General features: G+C 38.4%; 2 protein-coding genes across 3 annotated transcripts; one reads left to right on the top strand and one right to left on the bottom strand.

The window, feature by feature from the left end:
- Window positions 1–1445: 1445 nt before the first annotated feature.
- Window positions 1446–15776, bottom strand: LOC132122224 (poly(A) RNA polymerase, mitochondrial-like). 2 transcript variants are annotated; one of them, XM_059532219.1, is made up of 9 exons: window positions 15436–15776; window positions 15026–15186; window positions 14663–14890; window positions 14307–14531; window positions 6878–7086; window positions 5451–5677; window positions 4222–4314; window positions 3978–4051; window positions 1446–2313 (listed from the first exon to the last, which is right to left on the bottom strand). In XM_059532219.1, the coding sequence occupies exons 1-9, from the start codon at window positions 15587–15589 to the stop codon at window positions 1960–1962; spliced, it is 1725 nt and encodes a 574-aa protein (XP_059388202.1). In that variant the 5' UTR covers window positions 15590–15776; the 3' UTR covers window positions 1446–1959. The 2 variants fall into 2 exon arrangements, with proteins under 2 accessions (XP_059388202.1, XP_059388203.1); XM_059532220.1 differs by lacking the exon at window positions 15026–15186 and having other exon boundaries at window positions 15436–15578.
- Window positions 15777–16562: 786 nt separating this feature from the next.
- Window positions 16563–24686, top strand: LOC132122225 (mitogen-activated protein kinase kinase kinase 8-like). The gene is made up of 8 exons (XM_059532221.1): window positions 16563–16706; window positions 17262–17595; window positions 17829–17999; window positions 19298–19559; window positions 20535–20641; window positions 21269–21421; window positions 22433–22679; window positions 22785–24686. The coding sequence occupies exons 1-8, from the start codon at window positions 16675–16677 to the stop codon at window positions 22907–22909; spliced, it is 1431 nt and encodes a 476-aa protein (XP_059388204.1). The 5' UTR covers window positions 16563–16674; the 3' UTR covers window positions 22910–24686.
- The last annotated feature ends 336 nt before the right edge of the window (window positions 24687–25022 follow it).

Below are 25022 nucleotides of genomic sequence, written 5' to 3'. Positions count from 1 at the left end.
TTTGCTTTTTTAAATTGTATAAAATAAAAAGAAAACAGAATACAAAAGATAAGAAAAATTAGCGTTATTTTATTTATTTTTTTGGAAAATAAGCAGCTAGTAAATGAATAAAGTGCAAGTCTAAAAGGGGCAAGTTACAGTTACAATTTAGTGAATTACAAACATAGAAACCAGTCTCCAATCTCAGATGTTGTCAGCTAAAGGTCAATTTTTTTACTTGCATTTTAACCTCCACAAACTATGTTATATTAACAGATACATACAAACAAAATCATATCTTTTAAGGGACACAGAGACAGCTCTGCATGTCCTAAGCTGTATACTGTGACTCTAAGAACCCTTGTGAGGTATAAAGAATGAGATGAGTGAGCAGATAAACAACTGTAAGCAGTCTAATGCCACACAGATATAAGCTCATAAAGCCCAAATGTCTTTCAGCTGTTCGGATAAATCCAGCACTAAGCAGCTCTGGGTGGGATTTCACCTGTGAAATTGCATAAGGATATATTACTCTATCACTCCATCCTTTGCTTGTCTTAAGGAGCTCATGACCTTCCTCACCTTCTCAAACAGCCACTGAAGTTCAAATTCAGTTCAGATGGTTTAAAGGTGACAAAGATGTTGTTCTCTGACTCTCAGTAAAAGGGATGATGGTTTCCACTATACTATTTGACCTCATTAAGATGAGTGGTAAAACCATCACGAACCTTAAAACAACTAACTAGCACTCCCAGGAGACTTTACACTCTTTCATCTTCTCCCATTATAATTTTTCTTCTCTTGCTGCTAATCGTCCCGTCTCAAAACACTTATTTCCTCTCTATTTGCCAATGCTCTACAACTTTTCTCCATCGACTCACTATCTGTTTCCTGCTCTCCCCACCAAAGTGCTGTAGTTCTTCACCTTTTCCATGTCTTGTTCTAACCATCTTCTCACACTACCATCCAGTTTATAATGAAAGCTATCCTTATATTGACATAGTCCCGATGAAAAATTGCGACATTCGCAAAAACGTTGCAAGATATCAAGCTTCTTTGTGAGAAGCACAAATGAAAAGAAGTCAGTTATGAGATATAAGGTCACAAAGTTTCATTGTGAGATATAAAATGACAATTATGAGAAATAAAGTGAAACAAGACAGATTTTAGTTCATGTTCGGTCAAGTCTTATTGAGAGATTTAGTCACAATAACCAGGAAATGATGCCCCAATCAAGAGAAATAAAGTTGTTTTTGTGAAATAGTCACATTGTGGATATGTTTATGAGGAGATTAAGACCCAATTAAGAAATTAAGTGACAATTCTGATATATACATTTTCAAATATAAAACTAATTTGTTTTCTCTGTGGCAGAAACAGGCTACCATAGTTAATGAAACATTCAAACACTTTTTAAGGAGCATTGGAAAAATTTGAATTAAAGGAGCCCAAGGAGAAACAAACAGTAATTGTCTGAATATTACTTTGTTTTAATATCTTATAAAACATTATTTATCTGACAGTGACTGTTTACGCAGTCATTAGGCTTTTGTAATTCTATGGCAACTCAAAAAAGATGGTGTTTGTGTGTGATCTAACAATCACAACTGTTCCATGCAAGCGGTTTAGTGTTCAGAGGTTCTGCTTCACTTCTCTGGAAACTGTAATGATTGTTGTTATCAGATCAACACAACCATTGAACTCTGTTTTTTTTGGAGTCAAGATTGCAGTGGACCTCTTCTTCCATTGTTATATCACACTGGAATCTAAGTTACTCTTTCATGTGAAATACTCAAGTAGAGAACAGAAACAGAGCTTACTTTTTTTTTTTAAATACTTCTTAAAAGACTTACAGATTTTGACTGAAGAAATATATAAACTTCACGTTTGTTCCACTCTTTTGGCATGTTAGTCTTTTAAATTCATTCTTCAGAAGACGTTACCCATGTTCTTCAGGGTAAGTGATGTTTATTGACCATATCACCTTCTAGCATTTGTACTTCCCTTCTCTGCAACAGTTTCACCACCTTTAATCTTCAGAGAGTCTAAGAGGTTCTTTATTCTTGAACTAGCTGGTTCCAGTTTTCTCTTCCTGCGACTCTTCACCCCTGCACCTGAGGTGACTGAAGGAAGGAGAAGTGCAGCAAACCCCCATGGTGAGTCCGAACTTTGCTTAAGAATTTCCTTCTGCTGGAGAAGCCAAGCACTTTCTCGACAAAGTGCCACAAAACGTTCTAGCTGTGTTGCATTAACATTCTTGCTAATGTTCAGAGTGGTTTCAAATGGATTCTGGATATACAAAGCTGTCGTTTCTGGTTTGGTCTGCTCCTTGCCCTGGTGAAAGAGATATAAAGCAGGATATTTATGCCCTCCAAAACACTTAAGCACACAGTATTAACACATCAATTGCATCAGTATCTCCACTCAATTTGTTTTATTGCTAATTCAACATACAAAAACATAAAAAGAATTAAAGGGATGTCACCCAAAAATGAAAATTCTGCCATTAATTTCTCACCCTCATGCCGTTCCAAACCCGTAAGACCTTGAATGCAACTACCACGTTCAAGGCTCATAAAGGTATTAAGGACATCGTTAAAATAGTATCAGTGGTTCAACCATGTTTTTATTAAGCTACGAGAATACTTTTTGTGCACAAAGAAAACAAAATTAACTTTTATTTAACAATTTCTTCTCTTCTGTGTCGGTCTTAGACACACGTTCAAGAGAGTGAACCACTGATGTCATATGGACTATTTTTACCATGTCCTAACTACCTTTCTGGGCCTTGGAACATGTCAGTTGTGTTGCTTTCTATGGAGAGTCAGAAAACTCTTGGATTTCATCAAAAAATATCTTAACTTGTGTTCCGAAGATTAATGAAGATCTTACAGATTTGGAACGACATGAGGATGAGTGATTAATGACAGATTTGTATTTTTTGGGGTGAACTATCCCTTTAAATTAGAAACAAAATAATAGCATTTTCTCTATTGATCTCAGCCGCAATCAAAATGTATTAAGCCCCAGAGACTTTAGTAATATATCATAAAAGGCTGACTTGAAGATGATAAAATTAATTTAGATGGACTTATGAGGTTCTGGAAGAATGGATGTAACCAAACTTGATCTATTTGGACCCATGTATCAGTGTTATGTAGGAAAGCAGGCAAGGCTTATGAGCAGAAGAACATCATCCACATGGTCAAACATAGAGCTGGGCCAGTCTTGTAATAGGGGAGCTTTGCTGCTACAGGAAGTGGAAAACTTGACTGCATAAAAAAATATCCTGGATTCTTTGAAGTATCAGGTAATTTTGGCAAAGACTGTGACGCCTTTGATGCATAAACTGAACCTGATGATCACTGGACTTTAAAGCAGGGCAACCATTGCAAAGCATACATCCAAATCTACTGAAGCTAGGTTTAGGGATTGGGTATGGAATGTTTTTGAGCGACCTGTTCAGTCTTCAGATTTAAATCTCATTAAAATATTTGGTGGAATTTGAAGAAAGCAGTGGCAACATGAAAACCAAAGATTATCAGTGATCTGGAACTGTTCTCACATGAGATATGGGGTATGATTCCAGTGGAGAGCTGATGTAAGCTCTTACAAACAACGTTTAAGATTATAAAGAATAAAAGATTCTTGACGGAATTTGGGGGCTAATTAATATTGTACTTCAATATTTTGAGCCAATTTATTTATTTTGTATAAATTTTATAGATCTCAGAATTACTCAGATGTGTATTAATAAACTTTCTATAATAGTTTACTTATGCTTTGTTTGAATTGTGGCAGCAGAACGCCAAGGGGGTTGGATAAGTTTGATTGCCACTGTATATCTGTGTCCACTGCAGGCCCAGACACTTTGAATTGACTAACGCTATATATACGCACTGCCCTCTGGTGGGCGTTTGTGGAGGGTCCGCTAAGACGTCAGCAGTGTCCTCTGGGAGTTTGCGCATGGATGCACGTGTCCTTGGTGGATGACTCACCTTCCTGATATTGATCGATGCCTTGTTAAAGGGAAAATTGCCATAAAACTCGAAGAATTCCTGCAACAGTTCCTCTGTGGATGAAAAAATGTAAACAACTGAAAATAAACAGCAGTGTCATTAACACTCAGTGAAACTGGAATGCATAACATTACTGAAACGAGCCATCTGCCCAAAGGTGAAAAGGTAGAACCTTTCATTAAGTTTGTGTAAATTATGAAAACAATCCATGAGCTCCACTCACCTAATGTGTCTGTGTTCTGCTGCAGTGTAATCTTACGAAGGTCACTGACAATAGTGCAGTCATTACCCTCAATGACACACTTATCTGATGGTCCTTGAAAGTGCACACACAAAACATGAATAGAATTTTAGTGACATTCCATATAGAAATGGTTTCTGTATCACTATTTTGGAGTCACTGTCCTTGACCCTGGCAGACAAGAAAACGAGTGTGTGTGTGTGTGTGTGTGTGTGTGTGTGGAATATCAGCTCAGAGGAGAGAAATACAGTGACGTATCCTGAGCCACTATAGTTTACTGGAGTTACAGATGATTAGACGGCAGTGTCTCATGTATTGACTGTAGTGTAAAAAATGTAAATAGGAATGTGATAGCATTTGTAACAATTAATTGTATTATTATTTATTGAATTTGGAGATCACTATCACTAGTAGCTGAGCCAATGAAGAGATTCACTCCCAAACATCTGACCCGCTTTACCTCACAGCTGCCATTTTGAGAAAATACTTCAATTAATGATTCACGGCTATGAATTATGAAGCTACAGTATATGGAAAATAATTTACAAGCTTTTATAACAGGGCAAACTGACTTGTAAAATTAAATGTTAGTTCAAAGCAAATAATCCAAACCATATAGAACATTTATTTAGACATGCAAAGGTTGTTTTGTGACTTATTTATATGATGGGCTCTTTCTACATTGTCGTTCTAAAGTTTGCGGTCTGTAAGTTGTTTTAATGTGTTTGAAAGTAGACTTATGCTTACCAAGGTTGCATTTATTTGCTCAAAAACAGTACAAATAAAAACAGTACTATTTTGAAACATTTAAAATCAATTGTTTCTATTTTAATATATTTTAGAATGTAATTTACTCACATGAAGGAAAAGCTGAATTTTTACCAGCCATTACTCTAGTTTTTAGCATCACGACTGTTCAGAAACCATTCTAATATGTTCATTTGATACTCAAAAACATTCATTATTATCACTCTTGAAAATGGTTGTTCTATTTATTTTTAAAAGCAACACTGGAGCAGAGAAAAAAAAATTTCTAATTGAGAAAAATTGAGTTCGGTGTGATTTCTGAGCCAAACTCATCACAGGAGAGAACATAATCTAAGAGATCCTGTTTGTCATAACTCAGTTTTGACCAAATATGTAGTTACTGTCGTTTGCCTTTGTATGGCAGTAAATATAGCAGTATGCCTTTAAAGGACAATTGTGTATACCTGCCAGCTCCTTCAGTTGGTCCAGCGTGGGCAGTATGGGAGGATTCCTCTGTTGTAGAAAGAACACTACCAGGAGCGTTAAAGAGAAGTTGGTGATCCATGCTCCTGGAATACTGCTTGTGATACTATGAGCCCGAGCCCAGCACCGCACACTGAACACAAGATGCCGAACACGAGGGTCCAGCTGGCCGTAGAGAAACAGCAGTTCTGAACTCTTCATTGCCACCCTGCATACATAACGTAAAATAAAACAAAACATGTACCTGGGATTAGGACGGGACTACCAGTTTGATCAAAAAAATTGAAGAACATTTGGAAAACCAGGAAATCATATTTTTGGGATTCAATCTGGTGCCACTAGGGCATACTTTTAAATGACCGCCATTTCATATTTAAACAATTGAGTCATAACAAAATAAGCAACTCAAATATAGCAACTCAATATAATTACATAAATATCTAAATAAGTAACAGGTTTCTGAGACCACTAATGTTGAAATAGTGCTTCTAAGAAACAATCACTTATCAGGAAACAAAAAAGCTGATGAAATGTTTTGCTGTTGTTACTGTATGTTATTAGTAAATGTAAAAATAATCCTGGACCTGTGCATCAGAGAAAAAAAAAAAAGGAACAAACCATGCATTTCATGTCTTTTTACTCCTGTGTTCATACATACTCCACCAGAAATCCATCAAGGGCTAATAAAGGTCTGTTTCTCTCATAATGCACAAACAGTGTACAACGTACACATCTGGGAATACCCCTCTCTAACCAACAGCTTGCCCCATGAGGGGTACCAGTGCAACAAAAACTGCTGGGCAGGTTTCTGTGCATCATTAATTTGTCACGTTCTCAAAGGAAGCATAAGAGTGACCTTTATTTTGAGGAAGTGTAAATGAGAGTGAGAAAATAAACTGGCAGACCTTAAAGCCCACATAACATTAAAAACACTTTAAAAGCCCTTCTATGGGACTTACAGAGATTAACGTTTTAATGGAGTTTAAGGTAAAAAAAAAAAAAAAAAAAAACACAATTTTCACATATTGTACATTATTGTTGCTCCTCTACACCCCGTTTTTACAATCATGTAATTGTTGCAAAATAGCTTACACAGCACAAGCCTGATTTTGTGAGCTGTATGTGAGGTGAGGTTCACATACTCTGTTTCAGTGTGTATGTAGTCCATGTGTGGTACAGAAGAAAAAACAAACTTTAAAATTATTGCCTTTATTTTGAGGAAGTGTAAATGAGAGTGAGAAAATAAACTGGCAGACCTTAAAGCCCACATAACATTAAAAACACTTTAAAAGCCCTTCTATGGGACTTACGGAGATTAACTACTGCTTACCTTCTCAGCTTCCAAAGTCTTATTTTAAGATGCAGTTTTAAAATGACTAATTGAGTGATGTCATTCAGCTGACGTTACCTGTTATTGGCAGTGAGATCACACTGAAAGCCAGTGGGTTGGTGAGCAAAGCGGACTAGAGGACATCGAGCTTGAAGAATGTTCTGGACTCCCACACATCCAGGGCCGAACTGGTCTACACATTTCCCAATGACTGAGAGGATACTCTGGGTCACAGCCCGCTCTGATGCTCCTCTCTTCACCTGGTACTCCAGAGACAGTGCAGAGCCCTGTTTAAAACATTACCATATAATCAGTAAACTTGAAAAATACAGCTGCTATTGTTCTAACCTTAATTGTAGAAATGTGGACATAATCCTTTAGAACTGACCAGAACACTGAAGTTGTATTATTTAGTCATTTAATTATAATATATTTTTAAAATAAATGTTTAATACAATGACAGCTATTAACCTCCAAAAACAAGAGGGAAAAAATTGCACTATAAAAATGTAATAAAAAAATATCAATAACCAGGCAAAAACAACAAAATTAGATTTTCACCCTTCATACTAATAGTGTTCTCAAAAAGGGCAGTTCACCCAGCAATGAATATTCTGTGATACCAAAGCTAAAACTACAATAATTCTTACAAATATGACTTTCTTCTGCAGAACCTAACAGAAGGCATTTTCATAAATGTCTCGCTGGTTTTTGTCCATACAATGGAAATCAAAACTGGTACAAATGAAGTTTATTTGCAAAAAACAGATAACAGCTTTTTTTTTTTTTAAGGGGTTATGACGTTGCTAAAAAGTACACTATTTTGCGTATTAGGTGTAAAGCAATGTTTTAATGGAGTTTAAGGTAAAAAAAAAACCCCACTATTTTCCACATATTGTACATTATTGTTGCTCCTCTACACCCCGTTTTTACAATCATGTAATTGTTGCAAAATAGCTTACACAGCACAAGCCTGATTTTGTGAGCTGTATGTGAGGTGAGGTTCACATACTCTGTTTCAGTGTGTATGTAGTCCATATGTGGTACAGAAGAAGAAAAAAACAAAACACGAGCACAAACAAATACACACCACATACACACTGCAAATGGACTAACATGAACCTAGCATTATTATGAGCATTATAATTATGTCACCCGCACCGGACAGAGACTGAGACGATGCCGCTGCATGTCAAGCACGGCAGACACGTCATCACCTTGAGATCAGCTTTATGAGATTGGCCTTTTTATAGACCGCCAATCAATCATCCCAAAGCGATTTTCGGTTGCTTGTGATCGGTAACATATCAGTCGGAGCACCCCTAGTAGTAGTAATAATCTAATTCAGTGTAATAATACATGGCTCAAAACATAAGCACCTTCTCAAAACAGTTCTGGGGCTCGTTCTTCGTACGTTGCTTATTACATCCGAGATCAAATGACATGATTTCATCGTGCTAATCATAATCCGGCTAATTGAGTTCTTCGAACACACCTGTTGTTTATGATTAGTATCGCTGGATTGAGTTATCTGAGATAACTGCGCGTTCACGCGCTGGCTTAAAAGGGGATATGTATCGATAGTAGAAACATTGATCAGCAACGCTGCTATTGGCTGCTCAGCGTGGCCAAAGAGCGCGCACAGTTTTTCTCCTCAGCAGAGCAAAATAGTCGAAGTTTATTCGGAATTTTAATGTTTAATCAAAACGCCATGGAACACATCAAAGTCAAAGCCAGGAGAGAGGGCTGGCAAAAAGTAGCAGACAATTTAAATCCGTTAGAAGTGGCCATGTTATATGTTTTTTTTAATCATTTATTAGCCTATATTTTTGTATTTTAATAATTGCATAATTATTTTGTTCATTGTAATGTCAGAGTCACCACACTGGAACATGGGAACAAATAAAAGTGAAGTACAAAATATTCTACATGCTATTTTTTTGTTATATTATAGTCTCTTCTCTTCTATAAAAGGCACTGTTAAATAAATGGTTGTCTGTTTATAATAGCAACCAAGAAAAAGGCTGAAAAAATAGAAAAGATCTTAGTAGCCTACACTGTAAAATATTTTGCTGCATTAAATTAAGGCTGTATAGTCATTTCAACTGTTAAATCTTGAGTAATGATGAATTGCTTTGACTTGTGAAAGTGAAAACTGATAAACGTATGTTAATGTAAAACTATTTATTGAAGAAGAGTTCAAAAAGAGTTATTGATCAAATTTTTCCCAAGTGTAGTTCATTGTAATGACATTGTGTTTTCCTCTTTTGTGCACTTTTACATAATACACCAACACTTGTTAACTTAAGTGGACATTTTCTAACTTTCCAAAGGAAAGAAAGTATAAGGCTTTGTAATGTCTATTTGTTTCCATTGCACTGGACAGTGAATAAACCCTCTCAGATAACTGTCATATGGAGGAACTAGCCTACCTGCAAGTGCATAATAACTTTACTTAATTTATACTTGTATGCTTTATGGCTGCAGTATAAGTTGCAGGATTCCACATCTACAGAAAGGCCTACAGAATAGTCTGCACAGACAGAGGAGACATAGGCCTACAGGTGGGCAGTGTATACAACTTTTCCTTTTTATTTGTTGCATAAGGCATGTGTCTAATATATCTTGTCGCTGGCACTTGACCACTGGCTTTTCTTTACAAAGAACAATTGAAATAAAACTCAAGGAACTAAGCATATTTGTCTTTTATTAAACATTTAATGAAAAGTGTTTTTTTGGCAATGTTGTTGTGACGAGTGGGGCGGGGCCGAGGGACATGGGAGCGAGGCCGGGGGAGTGATTGGAGATGAACTACACCTGTTCGTCCCACCGGTCTCGAGGCCCATGGAGGAGATGGAAGGATATAAAACTGGAGCGACGACAGTGAAGGACGAGAGAGGACCAGGCCTGGGCTTTTAGTTGTGTTTTGGTTTTTATTTTATGCGCACCAGTCGTCCGTGAGGGGCTGGTGCGCTGTTTTGTGTTTATTTTGTTATTAAAATGTTGTTGATTGTCCGCCGGTTCCCGCCTCCTTCTTCCGGATGAATATGAAGGTTGATATCATTACAGTGGTGCCGAAGCCCGGGAGAAGGAGGGACGCGCTGCTGAAGATCCCTCGCCGCTGTGGTGAATCCGCGGTGCCATCGAGCTGGCGAGGAGTGTGCCGCCATGGACGCTCGAGGCGGTGGACTGGAGCGAGTTGCCGGGGACGGGCGAGCTCGCTACCGGCCGCCCACGATGTGGAGAGACGGCTGCCGTCCGTGAGGGAGCGGAGGAGTCGGCGCCGTTCGCCAGGTGGCCGGAGCCTGCTGCCTCCGCCGGAACGGGGAGGAGCAGGGAACGGGGGACTCCTGCCGGCTGCCCAAAACCGGAGGAGCCGTCGCCGTCCACCGGGCGGCGGAGGAGTGTCGTGCCATCCGCCGAGGGCCGTCCAGTGCCACCGCCAGGCACCGCGGAGGAGATCACCCAGCTGGTGGAGGGCCGAGCAGCGGTGCGTCTGGGAACCGGAATTTTTTTTTTTTTTTCCTCTCTCCCCTCTCTCGTCTCTGTCGCTCCTCCTTCCATCTCCTTTTCTCTCGCCTCGCCTGTCCTACCCCCAGGTTCCCGCAGGTCCCCGGGAGCGGCCCCCCCGGAGGGAGGGGGGGGGGGGAGTAGAGCGCAGTCTCGGGAGTACCCCCCGGCCTGCGAGGGGCGATGGGGGTATGTGACGAGTGGGGCGGGGCCGAGGGACATGGGAGCGAGGCCGGGGGAGTGATTGGAGATGAACTACACCTGTTCGTCCCACCGGTCTCGAGGCCCATGGAGGAGATGGAAGGATATAAAACTGGAGCGACGACAGTGAAGGACGAGAGAGGACCAGGCCTGGGCTTTTAGTTGTGTTTTGGTTTTTATTTTATGCGCACCAGTCGTCCGTGAGGGGCTGGTGCGCTGTTTTGTGTTTATTTTGTTATTAAAATGTTGTTGATTGTCCGCCGGTTCCCGCCTCCTTCTTCCGGATGAATATGAAGGTTGATATCGTTACAGTTGTGTAATATGGCACATGCAACAATGTCACATGCCCTGAAATCTTCCCTTTAGATAGCCAAAGTTAATCTCATTGTGTGCCCTTGTCCTGGAGCTGCAACTGGTTTGGGTCAGGGAATGGGGTCATAAAACTGTCTGCAGGCAGGAACATGTCATAATCACCTATGAAATAATGCAGTTCTGTTAGGATCAGCATAAGTGTAATATAGCTCGATATTTAATTGTGGAACTTTCCTTACCACTTTTCAAATAATGTGCATAAATGTGAATCTCTGCAAATTCTTAAGTCATGCACAGATCTTGGCCATTTGCTTTCACATTTGTGATATGGAAGATTTGTCAACTGCCTTTTTTTATTTGATATAATATTATTAATCTGGAATATTAAGAATCACAATAGTAAATGGGCTGCACATTTACATTGTGAACTCCCTTTCTGTTCACATAATCCCCTTCATTGAGGCGTTGATGGCAGTCTATGGTCTAGCATAAGCCTGAGTAACATATACTATAATCAGCATGGCCATGATTGCATGATCTTCATTAAAAAAATATTTAAATAGTCTAATAAATAGTATAGTCGTCTAATAAATAAAAAAATAAAAAACTGCTTTACAACTTTGGGTCTAAAGTGGCTTGGAAATGTCACCAAAAAAAACTAAAACTGTTTTTTAAACCTAAAAGCACCAGGCAAACTCCGAATGGCACGACAGACAGCACTTTCCATCAAGTTCTCCGCATCTCCAATAGTAGGCTATAAAGGAAAGAGCCACTCGCAAATAATCTTAGGGTACAGTTTGTTCTGTAGTTAAAGGCCGACTCCGACAAGTCGAAAATAAATGTGCCTTTCCAACAAATTAATAATGTAAACGACAATCTCAAGAGTCACGAGAAAAAAAAAATATATATATTTTCGCGCTGGACTTCCCGTATCATCTCCGTTTATGAGCCGCAGTCTAATCCTGTTTACATGAAATAAGCCTGCTCGCGAGCAGGTTTAAGATTGCGCACCTGTTGCTATGACAGCAAGTCCGGGATGAGCTTCGAAGAACCAAACAATCCAAGATCATGCCAAATCGTCAACAATCAAATCCAGCTAACTGATTTAGCGACGTACGAAGAACGAGCCCCTGAAGCATCAGTATTTCCCAGACTTAAAAATGCAAATTCATTCTCTGCCAGCAGGAGGCACTGTTGGAGCAGGAGATATATCGGTTTCCCCGGTAAAGCAGTGGTCACACTACAGTACACTTCATTCCATTGACTAATTTTTTTAGGTCCAAAAATAGGACAACAAAAAACCCCATTACAAATGAGGCATTTGTTGCATCCAGGGGAGACATAATTACTGATTATAATGAATTATACTGTCTTTTTACATGTTGCATATTTGCGTATTTTTTCCCAGGGTTTCCCATACATTCATTAATTTGTGGCGGCCCGCCACAATATCAACGCTGACCGCCACGGATTGATTCTGATTTTTAAACTATTTAATATGGGTACAATTTTATTTTATTGTAGAGCTGCGCGCTGCTTGCTCCCTCCCTTCACAAACTGACAACGGAGGCACGCACGACTAGCCCCTCCTCTTCGAACACGATCTGAATCAAAACATGATGAGCATGCGTTAGTTACGGATTGTTGCCGGTGCTTAATGCTTATTCCCCCAGCGAAGATTCCAGAATCAATCCGGAGTTGAATGGTTAGTAATGAACACTGTTGCTCAACATAACTCTGAGAAGTTAGTCTATGTTAAGCGCTGTCGCGTTTCGATTACAGATTCGCGCAAAACTGTTGTTTTTTTTTCTTCTAAATATCGATAAACGACTATTGCGAAATGACGGCGTTTCCATTAACCGATGTTATGCGACTAAAACGTCATTTTTTCCCTCTCGCGATCAGTTATTCCAAAAATCATGGCAACGGACGTTGGTAGGTTTATATATATCACAGCCACCAGACTAGACATTATATTATTATTATCTCCAGGTTCAGGTTGGTGTGTGTTGGTTTTTGTCCACCTCAATCTCCAGGTTTGTGTGTGTCAGAGTCTGTGTGTGTCCACCTGCAGGTCCAGTTTGGTGTGGGTGTGAGCCTGTGTGTTTGAGTGTGTGTGTGTGTGTGTGTGTGTGTGTGTGTCTTTTTGAATGTTTGAGTGTGTGAGCCTGTGTTTGAGTGTGTCAGTAAGTTTGTGAGTTTGAGTGTGTGTGCGTGTGCTTGTTTGTTTGTTTGTGTGTGTGTGTGTGTGTCCATCTCCAGGTCCAGGTTTATGTGTCTGTGTGTGAGCAAAATTTGCAACAAGAAGTCTGTGGAGCAGTCATAGCATAGAAAGTGTAGCAATGGCATAGCAATGTCTTTAAAGGGATAGTTCACCCAAAAATGAAAATTCTATCATCATTTACTCACCCTCAAGTTGTTCCAAACCTGTATTAGTTTCTTTGTTCTGCTGAACACAAAGGAAGATATTTGGAAGAATGTTTGTAACCAAACAAATCTCGGTCCCCATTGACTACCATAGTATATATTTCTCCTACTATGGAAGTCAATGGGGACCAAGATCTGTTTGATTCTGTCATTCTTCCAAATATCTTCCTTTGTGTTCAGCAGAACAAAGAAAGACTGTTCAGACTGTTCTTGCAAAGTTAGAACTGCCCCACTTTATAGAAACAGTCTTTGTTCACAGATGCTACTCTCCTAGGTTCAGGAAACACTCCTCCGTAAAATGAACTGCACGCATCTGAATATTTGCCTTGAACTGTTCTGGAACATTGTTGTAAATACAATTTAACCACTGATTTCTAGTTGTGTCCTCTTTTGGGAGGACAAACAAAGTATTTTCACTTTTACAACTAAACACACAGCATCCCCATGACATGGCAGCAGCAACAACAATACTACAGCGATAATCAAAGTTATGCCTTCTTTCTTTGCATGTACATTTGGGTGGTGTTATGTAAATCTTCCCCAAACAGTGACGTAGAGATGTGGGGGTGTGTTTAAACAAGGCATTTTAGGAAGGCGTGGACGAGCCATAACTTTTATAAAGAGTATCTCTTTGGGTTTGAGACTTTATTCTTTGCAACTTTAGGGGTCTTATCTATTCACAAACAGCATTTAACACTCCAAAGAGAGAGGAAAACTTGAAATGGCATCATTCAAAAATCATGCTTTTTATTATGTTATAATGTTTTTGTTTTATTGTGATAGTTAGCTGTATTTATTAGCTATTTTACTTAAGCAAAATAACCCAACTGCAGTTTGATTGAGATTAATTGGAATGCACAGCGAAAAAACGCGATTTTTGAAAATTGTTAAAAAACCGAGTTCTCTTTTTGCAAATAAACTATTCACATACTCTTCAAAATATCTTCTTCTTCCAAGTCATTCAGTATTGCAATGACACAAGGATGAATAAAAGATAGAATTTTATAGAAACTATCCTATTTAGATTCAATCTACTCAAGTAGTCCACAGCACTGACCTTTTTCTGGCTTGTTGCATAGATTCCATTAAGGTCCAGAATCATGTCAACATCACAGCCCAGTTTGCCAAAGCTGTTGACAGAGGAGCCAAAAGGCCTGATAATGCATTCTGGGAAATATGCTCCAGCTATGTCTCGAAGCAGAGAACAAACAAGGAAGCGCAGACTGACGTTCTCTTCTGTGAGCTGCAAGGTCTCTGTCAGACATTGCAGTTGTTCATCTATCTGTAGAAGAATCATGAAGAGAAGATACATATTTTAAAAAGGAACTGTTAAACACATTTTTATCCTTTTCCATTAGCCAAATCATATGTCTTTGTTTAAAAAAATGAACATATCACCCAGAGAGGACTTACACTGTCCTGTTCTGAAAGCAGCTGGGTGATTTTACTGATGGATGCAGGGGACTGCTCTTTGAACTTAGGCATGGGATGATTACTCGACTGACTGCCTAGCCATTTTAATGACAGCAGGCGAGATTTGAAAGGCACTGCAGCTTCATGTTCAACAGCTGGAATATTAATGCTGTCCTTCAATGAGGCAATGCTCTCTCTGCTGGAGAATTCAACCACTGCATTTGCTCCCTAAAGAAAGAGAAACACATTATAAAGCAAAACAGTTCTGTCCGTTTTAGATCGTTGTAATAAAGCATCACAAGATTTCAAGATATTAAATTCTTCACTATTCCTATTTGTAACTTATAGTTCTGCAACACTTACATAGCTATTGTAGAAGAAATGTTTGTTGACTGTCCCATGTTTGGACAGGTAATCTAAAAACTTCTTTTCGTTGATCTTAGGTGGACAGCTGATCAAAACAGATCTTTCAGCTTCTTCTCTTCTCTCCTCTTGGATGGCTTGAAATGTTTTACTCTCCTTGGCTTTCGTGAATAAAACGACAATGGAGAAAGAGGAGATAGGCTTAAGTTATTGCTGTACATGTAATGCACTTGTTATTTCCATTTTTCTATTCCATTCGATTTTCACCATGAGACGACAACTTGGAATTTATTTTTAACATAAAATGGCAGATTTAAACAAGAACACGTTTTACAGCAGCCATTAATATTAATTAATTGAAATCACTTGGTAAATGTCACGCCTACAGTTCTACAAAAATACAATGTTACCGGCTTTCGCTGTCTTGTTCTCTGTCCAGGCTTTGATTGCTGATGTAGTCGAAGTGAATCTTACTTGCGTTTGAGTTTCCAATCCAAGACAAAATTTATCAAGCCCCCCTAAAGCCCTGAAATGTAACCTACACACGCCAAAGGAGGCCGCCATTGTTGATTTGAGACGGGCGCGTGTGGCTGTGTACGGTGGCTGTGTACGGACCTGCAGTGCCGCGTTTCGTTTTTGGAAAACCCTGAAAATGCCAGGCTGGAGATCATCAAATTTTAAAATACTTACTTAAAAATAGCGTTGGAGATTTTGACCCATTTCTGAATACTTTATATTTTTTACTGATTCGTTTAGTGACTTTTTCTGCAGGTTTACACGCCGGTTCGTTCATGAACATAAGCCAACAATAACCTTAGTAATCTTTGGTAATAGCTGCTGTAAGTCTGCAAGATGTCTGTTAAAGATCACTTGATCTGAAAAAAAAATTTTTTTTAATTAAATATATATATTAAAAATAAGAATAATAATAATCTGCTCTGTAAAAACATATAACAGATGTATGTAAGATATCAGTTCATAAACATCAAAAACACACGACTTCTGATTAGAAAAGCCCTATAGACATACTGCAGATGAGCAAACACTTTAAAAATAGGTCTTGCAGATGTCAAATAGACGATCCCTTGATGTGCTATCAGGGAAATTCATACCCGTGACTCGTTCACCAAAAGTTCCGTTCACTTACTCGTTTAGAGATCTTTTCTGCAAGTGTTAGTTATTTGCCTATCATTTACTAACATGTCACAGGAATTAACGACTACGAAAAGTTTCATTTAAAGACTCGTTCAAGAAAAAAACGGCATTGTCCTAGCTCAGCGGACTTCACTAATTTATAACCAATACAGTTTTCACCTCACACTGTATATAAAAGAGGACAAACGTATGGGTATTTCTTTATACCAGTTCATACTAGTTCTTTGCCGATGCAACAACGTATAACTTTTCCTCTTGCGTAGCTTATCATGAAGATGAAAGCGAATGACATCTTTTTATTCCACGGAACATTCTGATAGGGGACTGTGGCAAAATTAAAGTTGATACGTTACCTCCCAATGAGAAAATACCTCTGAAAAGAGAAAACGAAACCGCGGTTGACGTAGGCGCGTGGCGGAGGCTGCTCATATTCCTCTTAACTGCGCGCGTCAGTCTGTAAGAGCCTCAGTGGGAACTATGGACAACCAGTGAGCATGTGCCCTGCTGTGATCACACTGACCGAAAGGTAAGCAAACGAATGGGATTTCATGGATATTAAATAGTTTTATTATACTCTTCGAGCAGCGATTGCTTTTATAGTTTAAAAAGTACACAGCCGGTGTTCTGACAATGACTGAAAAACTGGTCTTCTGCGGCTGCCTATTTTCTAGTAAGTCAGTGTTTCTGAGTTTTATTTTTATATATATAAATAACGATAAATGATTGTTGTTGTTGTATTATTACTTAATGATTCCACATGAAGCATAGAAGATGTGGTTGTCAGAATTGGGGGTCTGTCAAAACAGACAGTGAGTTTGCGTTTAAGGACCTTAAAAAAAGATCTTTAGGTTTCTATGTAAAAGTTTTAGCTGCCGTTTGTTTTGAAGAAGAAAGCCCATCTTGGGTTTTCCCACCCCCTGTAAACCACCCCTCACTTGCAGGCAAAATAGAGCAAGCAAGCACATCAGGAAACATGCCTGACCACACTGTAAACATACATTTGCATGCAAAACAAACGGATGCATGCACTAAATTACTTTAGTTAATGTTCTGTTTCTAATGAACAAACATTCTGTCGTAGGATTCAATCAAGGATGGAGTACGAGAATAAAAATGCTGGTATAGAACTGCTTCTTGCTCACATGAACATTGAAGACTTCATCCAAGAGGCAGAGAATTTCTACTGTGTTGGCGAGGAGGTGGAAGCAGGAGTTTCATTTGAGGAACGTTTCTCTCAAGAAGACATGGATGAGATTGAGGAGACGCCACAGGATCTAATCTCACATGTGCAAAATCCTGGAAAGGTCCGTTACGGGACTGCATCCGACCTCCTGGACTTTGTGAATACGGTTTCAAACATCCCGTCCTCCTCTCTGTTGGAGGTGGGTGAAGAAATGGGGGTTCTGCTAAACAAGGTAAACTCTATAGGTGGTTATTTTGATGAAATAACATATGGATAATGAATACAGTAACAGTTGCAATGTACTGTTCAGTATTAAAGCGTTATGAACAGTAAGTAAATGAATTGTTTACACTGTGAGATTGTTGGCTCAATTAAAGCAGCTCATATTATAAGTAAAGGAGTGTTTACTTGTTTTACAGTTTGTCATAGCCTTACTCTCATGAACACCCTGCTTTGTTCTTGCAGACAGACATGGTCATTAAGGAGGGGCATTATCGCATTGACTTGGACGTCCTTCTGTTTCCTTGGAAACTAACCTACAAGCCCCTGGGCCCTGGACACGTTCCCAAAGGCTCATTTGGGAAGGTCCATCTGGCTCAAGACACCAAAACTCGGAAGAGAATGGCATGCAAGCTAGTAAGTCCGGGAATCCAGAGAATGTTACTCTCAGGAATCTCAACTATTATCCTTTTTTTTTTTTTGGCAAATGAAGTTGTTTTCACTCCAATATATAATAGACATGTCTTCCCTTCTGGGAATCTGTGGGATTTTTTATTTTATTTTATTTTTTTTATATAAATTAAGCGAAAACACAGCTTTTCTGCCACATTCAAAATACTATGTCAAAAACAATTTAAGAAGAAGAAAAAGAAGGATTTTAAACATGAAGTCAGTAATCTTACTTTTCACATGAAAATATAAGACAGAAGATGTGATACCGCATGATTTGTTCTTGTGATGATCTTATGCTCCAGCGTGTGAGGCCACGAGGCTTTATGTACAGTGGAAAAAAATGGCTCTGAAAAGAGAAACGCTTCTTTTTGAAACTGTAGCAGCAATAAGAGAATATTTTGAAAAGAGGAAGAGCACTTTCGGGAAATAACCCAATTCCCTTAAAATGATTCGAGGGTCAGCATGCAGCAGGCAGTGTTTGAACAGAAACTGAGAATGGCTCTAAAGCACACAGGAAGCTGACAGGAACGCCCCCGTGGAAACATGCAGCCCACAGAGACGGCGTCTCAACTGTGTGGCAGAGTGCAGATGTCTAGTGGAAGAAGACATTTCAGACTTGTGGTCAGTTTAACAGGTTGTTGCTGACTTGTACAAAAATAGTCTCATTGTGGCCGAACAATACTTAGTGATCAAGGTGGTCAATGTCCAGTATAATCGAGTAATGTCACTATAGTTTGATACTGCATTACTTGGTGACTTTGTGAATCACTGAATCATCAATTTAACCGATTTGTTAAAGCACAAATTAATTTGGGAGGTTAACAAAGCAACTGTCATTATGAGTGAGTCATTACATAATTCATGTAACAGTTACGTTCTAAAGCAGTGATTCATTCAGAAACGCTGGTCCATGTGTGTTTCTTGGAGACACATGATGAAGTTCCAAACGTAGGTTCGGGAGGAGCCTAATCATTCAGTCCTTGCAATCATCATTAAGCAGCACTCATTACACCATCCCAGCATCAATTCATTGTGTGATTCTAGTAATTAATATTGTGAAAGTATATGGGGAAATGTGTAGAATATTTTACAGTGTTGGTTCTACCTTCTCTAAGCCATCTGCATTTTGTCTTTCTTTTCAAATTATTTGCGTATATGAATGCTTAAATAGCATCTATGCAAATAAGTGTAACGAGCAAGCTCAGTTTTGGTGCACTTCCAAAATGTCTAAGATTTATAAATTTGGTGTATGTTCTCTCCAGATTCCCGTGGAACATTTCAAACCTGCAGACGTGGAAATTCAAGCCCGGTTCCGTCACGAGAACATAGCAGAGCTGTATGGGGCATTACTGTGGGAGCAGACGGTGCATTTGTTCATGGAAGCTGGTGAAGGGGGCTCAGTTCTGGAGAAGTTGGATAGCTGTGGTCCAATGAGAGAGTTCGAGATCATTTGGGTCTCTCAGCAGGTTCTGCGAGGCCTGGAGTACTTGCACTCTCACAAGATCATCCACCACGACATCAAACGTAAGAGCTTTGGATTGCATCATAAAGGATTTTTTTCTGAAATATCACTGCAGTTTCCTGCCAAACTGAATGTTTATGACCACTTTACCTCAGCTGCTCTGAACTGAATGTTCAAAACACATTTCAAAAGAAGGGTCAAAAGCAGTTCAGTGCTTTTTTTCTTTGCAAACCACTGTTATTTCCCCTCTAAATGCAACAGAGGTGCTCTGTAGGTAAATCAGATAATGACTGTGTGGTCAAGGAAGGTATTTCGCTTATTTGACAGAACTTAAAATGAGGCCATCAAGAGGAAGCAGCGATGTTAAATGATTGACAGAGAATTAGCCACAGGCTAGAGAAGTGTTTTTAGTTTATGCCCGTCTAAAATGAGGAACAGAACATAATGTAATATGGCAGGGTTGTGGCTGACAACATTCTGCTGCTGTTTAGTCATACGCAGGAGCCAATCAGTGCTGCAGCTCATGACTTCTCAAGCATCTGGAATTTCCAGTCAGGAGAGCAAGAGCAGGAAGAGACAGATGTGATTACACAAATGTATTACTTTCAAGGGCTTATTCAACAGGCAGCCCATCTAACTAGTGTTTTCAAATTTCAGTAAGACTGAGAGAGTAACGTGGAATGAGTGACCAATCACAGTAGTCTGCTTTGTGGTTTTGAGGACTGGCTTTTTGACATTTGGCTTGGAGAGGAAACCTGTTTTTTCAAGCAGTGTGTAATATGTAGGGAAAGCAAGAAAAGGGGGTTTTGAGACTTCTGATGATCTGTTCATCAACTAGTTGTCCCATGAGTAATGACCTTACTCCGCTTCCGGAAAACAACACCTTGCTGCATTGGTCTCGCTATGCAGTACAAACAAAAACTGAACAACCTATATTTTACAGAAGTTACTGCAAACTTTTCAAACATTACTACACACTTCTGAATGTTGTTGTTTTTTTTTTTTAGCTTACCTAAATTTCATTTTTGTCCCTGCAGCCAGTAATATTGTGCTAATGTCCGCAAAAGCCGTGCTGGTGGACTTTGGGCTTACAGTACAGATGAAGGATGATGTATATGTTCCTCGGGACTTACGTGGCACGGAGGTGAGTATGTTTGAGGTCACTTTGCACACTTACATTTTTCCATATTTGGTTAGACACTGTGTTGTGACTAAAAATGGGTTTAGTCTATATTAAGATACAAAGCGGAATATGGCACTTCCTGTTTGTGCTGAAGCCAGATGTCCTTTAGAAAGTCATAAATATGCATTGACTTATGGTATGTAATTTTTTTTAATAGTTACATGCTGATTCTGAAAAGAGATCTGAAAAGCCAGAAAGCATGTGTGCACACAGACACACTTTCCCCCCCCATAACATTCTGTTCCCTAACAAACTCTGGGAAAGGCCGAAAAGGGCACATGCACATTAGCTGCCTCAGTGTTGACATTTTGCCCCACTCGGAAAGTCCAGCATGCCTTCTTGACCAGCACTGAAGATTCCCCACAAAGAAAAATAAAGTTGTTTACTGTAAGGCAGTACTGCGAGCAGCTCACCAGATGTTCACTAGATCAGAATATTTATATTTTTCAGCGTGACTGAACAATAGAAAGCAGACAGTCCAGTCCAGTATTCACTACACAAAATTGAATAAAAACAAGTTGCTGCAAATTCTGTTGAAAGTCTCTGCATATGTGAATTCTGAGCGTATTGTTTTTTTTTTCTGTACAGATGTATATGAGTCCAGAACTGGTTTTATGTCGAGGACACAACACCAAGACTGACATCTACAGTCTGGGAACCACAATCATACACATGCTGAGTGGAAGCCCTCCTTGGGTTAGGAGATATCCCAGAACAGCCTACCCCTCATACCTTTACATAGTGAGTGTGCTTATTTGATATTATCAACATGCATTGAACTGCTTGCTCTTTTAATTGTATTTTGTTTGTATGTAATTTACTGCAACAGTATAGGGGGAGTCCCTGAATGTGGCAAAACTTCACCGTATGAAACTGACTATATACATTAACCACAGAGCAAAACGCATAAATGCCATGCAGGCTGATGTCATGACATAAGGGCCTCTATTAGCACAGCATGTGTCATGCTGATTAATTTGAATAATAATACATTTTTATAATTTATTTATTTAATTTATTATTTGTATTATTTTAAGCTTTTGCTCATTTAGTAATTTTTTTATATTTATTTGAAAATAGAAAACTATGGTACTTCTGTATCATTTTAAAAATTATTAATAATCGCATATAATATTATTTTTAGCCTTTTACAAAAAAAAAATTCTCTTTTAGTCTTTTTTTTTCAATTTAAACATATGTAAAGCAAAGGATGCTAATTCTGTATAACTGTAATAATAATAACAATTCTGTATAATATTTTTATAGTCTTTTTTTCTTTATTCTTTCATTTTGTTTCTCGTTAATTAAACTGCTATATAGCAAAGGATGCTAGTTTTGTAATCATTCTCTAAACATCTTTTTATATAACGTTTTTTGATGGATCACAAGATAGAACTTGTGATGGCAAGTTCTTCTTTCCATCGCAAGCAATTTCCAAATATCTCTTTTATTAAAAAAACAAACAAACTAATATCAGCAGTTTAAGCTTCCCCCTATGTGTTGCAGGTTAGTTTGCATGTTTCAGTTTAAGAGCTGCCCATGTAATGGAAACAGACAGAAGGCTGGCTTTTATAAAAAATTATTTTTGTGTTCGACATTTGTACTGCAGCCCAACTAGTTTCAGTTCCCTTTTCACACACTACAATTCCTTTTCATGTAAATGAAGGTAAATTCATGTACAGTGTCTCTTTGCATGTTGCCGCTTGTGAGTGCACCTGTGCCACCATTGATTTTCACAATGTCTGTTTGCAGATCCACAAACAAGCTCCTCCTCTGGAGGACATACCTGAAAGCTGTAGCCCTGCGATGCGGAGGCTCCTGGAGCATGCACTCGATAGGGTCTCTGCACAGAGGAGCTCTGCCACAGAATTACTAAACGAGGAGGCCCTCCATCCTTCTCGGGAAGACCAGCCACGCTGTTGGAGTCTGGATTCTGCACTGGAGGAAGGCACACATCCGTTGCTGCGACAGCACAGTCAGCTTTCAGACAGCACCCAAGGTACATCACACAGCACACACACACACACACACACACACACACACAGTATACCATGTCAAATTCATTTAATCGCATGCCTGAGACCCTTTGCTTCTCTATTTTCAGATTCTTCCTTGTACACTGAGGATTCTGGGCACTCAAAGAAAAAAGGATCGCTCTATGTAGATCTGGGCGCCTTGGCTGGCTACTACAATCTGGTTAGAGGGCCCCCATCTAGTGAATATGGCTAATTAAGGTGGATTTGTGCTGAGGACCAGTGGGGTGCTTGCATCAGAATTGCATAGACAGATCAGTTATGTGGAGCTGAATTAATCCACAAGATGATTCAGCAAATTCTATATGTTGTCCTAAATGAGGACAGTCTACGCTGATTGGACAGTGTTTGGACATGAGCTGTCCAATAAGAGATGGACTTCTTGAAGAGAAGACAGACTTGTGGTTTTTATTGTTTGATGAACCGTTTGTGAGGTGTGGTTTTGTTAATGCAGTTCCTTGTCTGTGTTTTGATAGCATGAATGTATCATATGTATATGAAATACATTCTAGGGATGCACCAATATTAAAATCTGGCCAATATAGAAAAGTCTATAATAGTTTTTCTGTTATAGATGATAAAAATAAATGGCTGATTTTATAATCGTACACTATTTTGTTTAAAAAAAAAACAAAAAAAAACTTTTATTTAGGCATCACAACATTATAATGTACAGTATGAAAATGCATATTCATTTTGAGACTTGCTAAAAGCCACATTCAATAGTGATTTAAAATGATTAGTGTTTTTATAAATACATTTTCAGCAAGCGATAGATGATGCCAAAAGTAATCAAAATGCAAAAAATAAAGCAAATGCATTAACAATTACAAATCTAATATTGACTCTGCATCCCTATAATACAGATTAATATTTCTTTGCGGATCACTGTAGCTGTGCTAGGTGTATTGATTATACACATAAGGGGCAGGCCCTAATGACAGTAAATCTGTGCTTTTAAATATGCCGAAATATACATTAAAATGATTAATATTATGCTACATTAACATTGCTTAATGTTTTTATTTTCCGATTTTTGACCATTGCAGTGCTATGTATGTTAACAACATACTGTATGTATTTCCAGTGAACTACAAAGGCAGGCCTGTGTATGCGGAAACTATATCCGTTCTGATCTACATTTATTGTTGTTTTTGTTTTTTTTTGGTGAAATATGAATCATAATATGTGTGAGCCTGTTGCCTTTGAATATTTGTCCAATGACATTAGTCTGTCTGTGCCCATTAGTAACTCATTTCAGTTAATATTTTTAGTTTAATGTCTATTTGTTAAAATGATTATTAATATATATTTGCAATCCCCATGTGAGTGCCATGTCTTTAAATAGCTTTACCTGAGATACATTGATAATACAGTCATTGTACAAATAATGTAAGTGTTGCCGAAAAGCACACTACTTTTTTTCCTCACAGGGAAATGTTTTCAGTTGATACGGAAATAATCTCAGGGTTTTATTCCCATGGAATGTGTTTTTGTTGAGTAGTTGCAATGCAAGACAATGAAATGTGCACTTAGACAAAAAATGTAATCGATCCTCCATATAAACCTAATGTTTTTAATTAATAAAAACTAACATGTTGTGACACCGAAGCAATTTAGTTGTCTGTACATCTGTATGAAAGCTCCAGTCTGCACATTCTTGTCCAAAAACTAAAAATATTGCACATATCAGCTTATTTGTATCTGCTAAAAATCTGAATATTAGCAGCCTTTCATGTGTTTATACATCGGATAAATATGTAAAGCCAATATACTGTCAATTTTGCTTTTTTTTGATGACTATTTTATCAGAATTTATAATGGTTGTAATTTCAGATAACAAAGAAAAAAAAACATCTGGCTGTTTCAATCAATAAACAATTCTTTAGAAGTTTCTTAGTCATTCTGGAAAGACCAGAGAGTATATGTGTGATAGTATCACCTGAGATTAAATCTGACCTTATGAGATGAAATCTGACCTTGTTTTACTTGGAGGGGGGAAATTATAAGATAAATAAATGTACTAAAAAAGGATGAATAATGTGTGATTCATGGCTTGAAAAAGCATTACAGGTACACGTGTGGTATAAGTGTTGAGATCACGTTTATAAAGCCAACAGTATCAAGTGTAAAATAAAAATGCTAAATTTGATCGATGATAAAGATAACTAGGCTTATGCCATTAAGTGTGTAAGTTCAAACTCTTTTAGGGAACTGAGAATTTAGTGTGCAGTAAAGTTCAGGAAATGATTTACGCAATGACTTTCAGTATGGAAAACATAAAGGTGTTCTGGGGTTTCTGAGATAAA

This window comes from Carassius carassius, chromosome 40 (assembly GCF_963082965.1).
Source record: "Carassius carassius chromosome 40, fCarCar2.1, whole genome shotgun sequence".
Lineage (NCBI taxonomy): Eukaryota > Metazoa > Chordata > Actinopteri > Cypriniformes > Cyprinidae > Carassius > Carassius carassius.
The sequence above is the reverse complement of the archived record's forward strand: the minus strand, read 5'-3'. Positions and strand labels throughout refer to the sequence as shown.

Excerpts from the sequence above, each read along its gene's own strand:
- LOC132122224 (XM_059532219.1), bottom strand. The coding sequence starts at position 15,589 with ATGGCGGCCTCCTTTGGCGTGTGTAGGTTACATTTCAGGGCTTTAGGG. Across the intron at positions 14,532-14,662 it reads TGCTTTCAGAACAGGACAGT|ATAGATGAACAACTGCAATG; the intron begins GTAAGTCCTCTC and ends ATTCTTCTACAG. Across the intron at positions 7,087-14,306 it reads ATGCAACAAGCCAGAAAAAG|GGCTCTGCACTGTCTCTGGA; the intron begins GTCAGTGCTGTG and ends TGTTTTAAACAG.
- LOC132122225 (XM_059532221.1), top strand. The coding sequence starts at position 16,675 with ATGTGCCCTGCTGTGATCACACTGACCGAAAG. Across the intron at positions 17,596-17,828 it reads TGGGGGTTCTGCTAAACAAG|ACAGACATGGTCATTAAGGA; the intron begins GTAAACTCTATA and ends TTGTTCTTGCAG. Across the intron at positions 21,422-22,432 it reads ACCCCTCATACCTTTACATA|ATCCACAAACAAGCTCCTCC; the intron begins GTGAGTGTGCTT and ends GTCTGTTTGCAG.